The 1,515-nt window shown below is 45.2% G+C and overlaps 1 protein-coding gene across 1 annotated transcript; it reads right to left on the reverse strand.

Annotated features, from left to right (window-relative positions):
* DNAJB8 (DnaJ heat shock protein family (Hsp40) member B8) lies at positions 1 to 1,227 on the reverse strand. Its single transcript, XM_005507560.3, has one exon. It carries the CDS (start codon positions 934 to 936, stop codon positions 271 to 273), a length of 666 nt encoding a protein of 221 aa, XP_005507617.1. The 5' UTR covers positions 937 to 1,227; the 3' UTR covers positions 1 to 270.
* Positions 1,228 to 1,515: the final 288 nt, after the last annotated feature.

Genomic DNA, 1,515 nt, shown 5'->3' on the forward strand with positions numbered 1-1,515 from the left:
CTGCAATGTTGCTCTCACATGTATCTACTGTGCCTATTTACTGAACAAGTGCTATCTATCACCTTACACAGGGTTAGTAGAGTCCTGCTCCTTAGTTTAGCATAACTCCGTATTTTTACCTGTGAAGTATTTGTCCCCAACCACTGGGATGTCTACGTCAGTTGTGTCATGAGGTCAGCATTTATTACTAGTGCTTGTAGTAGATCCTATCCATTGGGCTATGAGAGTGCATCCTACACCTTGCAGTTAATGCATGTGCTGGGGGACATTTTAATTTCCAAATAGCTTGTTTGTTGTCACAGACTTTAGCTGGCCATCTTCTTCTACTTCTGTTGTCTCCTGCCCATTCTCAATGATTTTCCGGGTGGTGATCTTCTTGCCATTGATCACTTCAGTGGTGGTGATCACTGTTCGGGCACCGCGGGGCTCAGCTCTGGCCTCAGTAAAGGAGGAGCTGGGCTCCTCAAAGGGGCTAAATGGATTCCATGACATAGATGACTCCATAAAGTCAGAAAACAGATTGGAGCTTCTTCCTCTTCCACCTGTCCTGTGCCAGATTTCACCGTTGTTTCGGATGTTGTAAAAGGGGTCCCAGAAAGCATGTATAAGGGGATGCATCCCTCCAAAGACTTCCCTAAAGATCTCATCGAGGTCCTGGGATGCGTAAGCAGGATCAAAGGAGCTGTTATAACACTGGGTGACATTTCTTCCTCTGTTGGATCTGCTCTCCCTAACAGACATGTCATAGAGAGATCGTTTCTTAGGGTCCGACAAAACACTGTATGCCTCAACGACTGCTTTGAATTTCTTTTCAGCTTCTTCCTTGTTGTTGGGATTCTTATCAGGATGCCACTTTAGTGCCAGTTTGTGGTAGGATTTCTTAATGTCATCCTGGGAGGCATTTTTTTGCAGTCCAAGGACTTTGTAATGATTCATCTCGAAGGAAAGGTGGGGCTGTTTGGACGGTGCCTGGTCCCTCTCCCCCACCGAGGATGTGAAGCCCAGGGATGAGCACCCTGCAGAGGCTCCTGGACACCTAATGCTGCTGCGCCTCTCAGAGGTGGGTGGATGCTCAGTTCATCCCTTGATCTGCTCTGTTATTTCACATCACGTTGTTGGACCATATCCTTTCTTTTTAAGCCTGTTGTTCACAAATTGCGAGATTGTGATGTCAGAGGGGGCTCAGCCAATCATTGCTCAACTGACCTCTCTTCATTCTATGGTGGATCTGGTTGTCATTGTCCTTATATTTTTAAGTGTAGATCGTACATGTGACGTTGCTGTTGCGCGATGTAGCTGTGGTCTCACAGCTGTGACGTATGACTTCATCAGCTTTTTTTTTTGCCTGTTGGAAGGTGGCATTAGCCAAATTTAAACTCCAAATATGTTGCACGTCCTTCATTATGAAGGTAATGGATCATTGGAACCTTCTCAAGTGGACATTTTTAAAACCAGAGTAGACCCTTTTCCTAAAATCATGATTAGATGACCGTTGTAATCTCTTCTGAATGTATA

The sequence above is a fragment of the Columba livia genome, chromosome 10 (genome assembly GCF_036013475.1).
Source record: "Columba livia isolate bColLiv1 breed racing homer chromosome 10, bColLiv1.pat.W.v2, whole genome shotgun sequence".
Classification (NCBI taxonomy): domain Eukaryota; kingdom Metazoa; phylum Chordata; class Aves; order Columbiformes; family Columbidae; genus Columba; species Columba livia.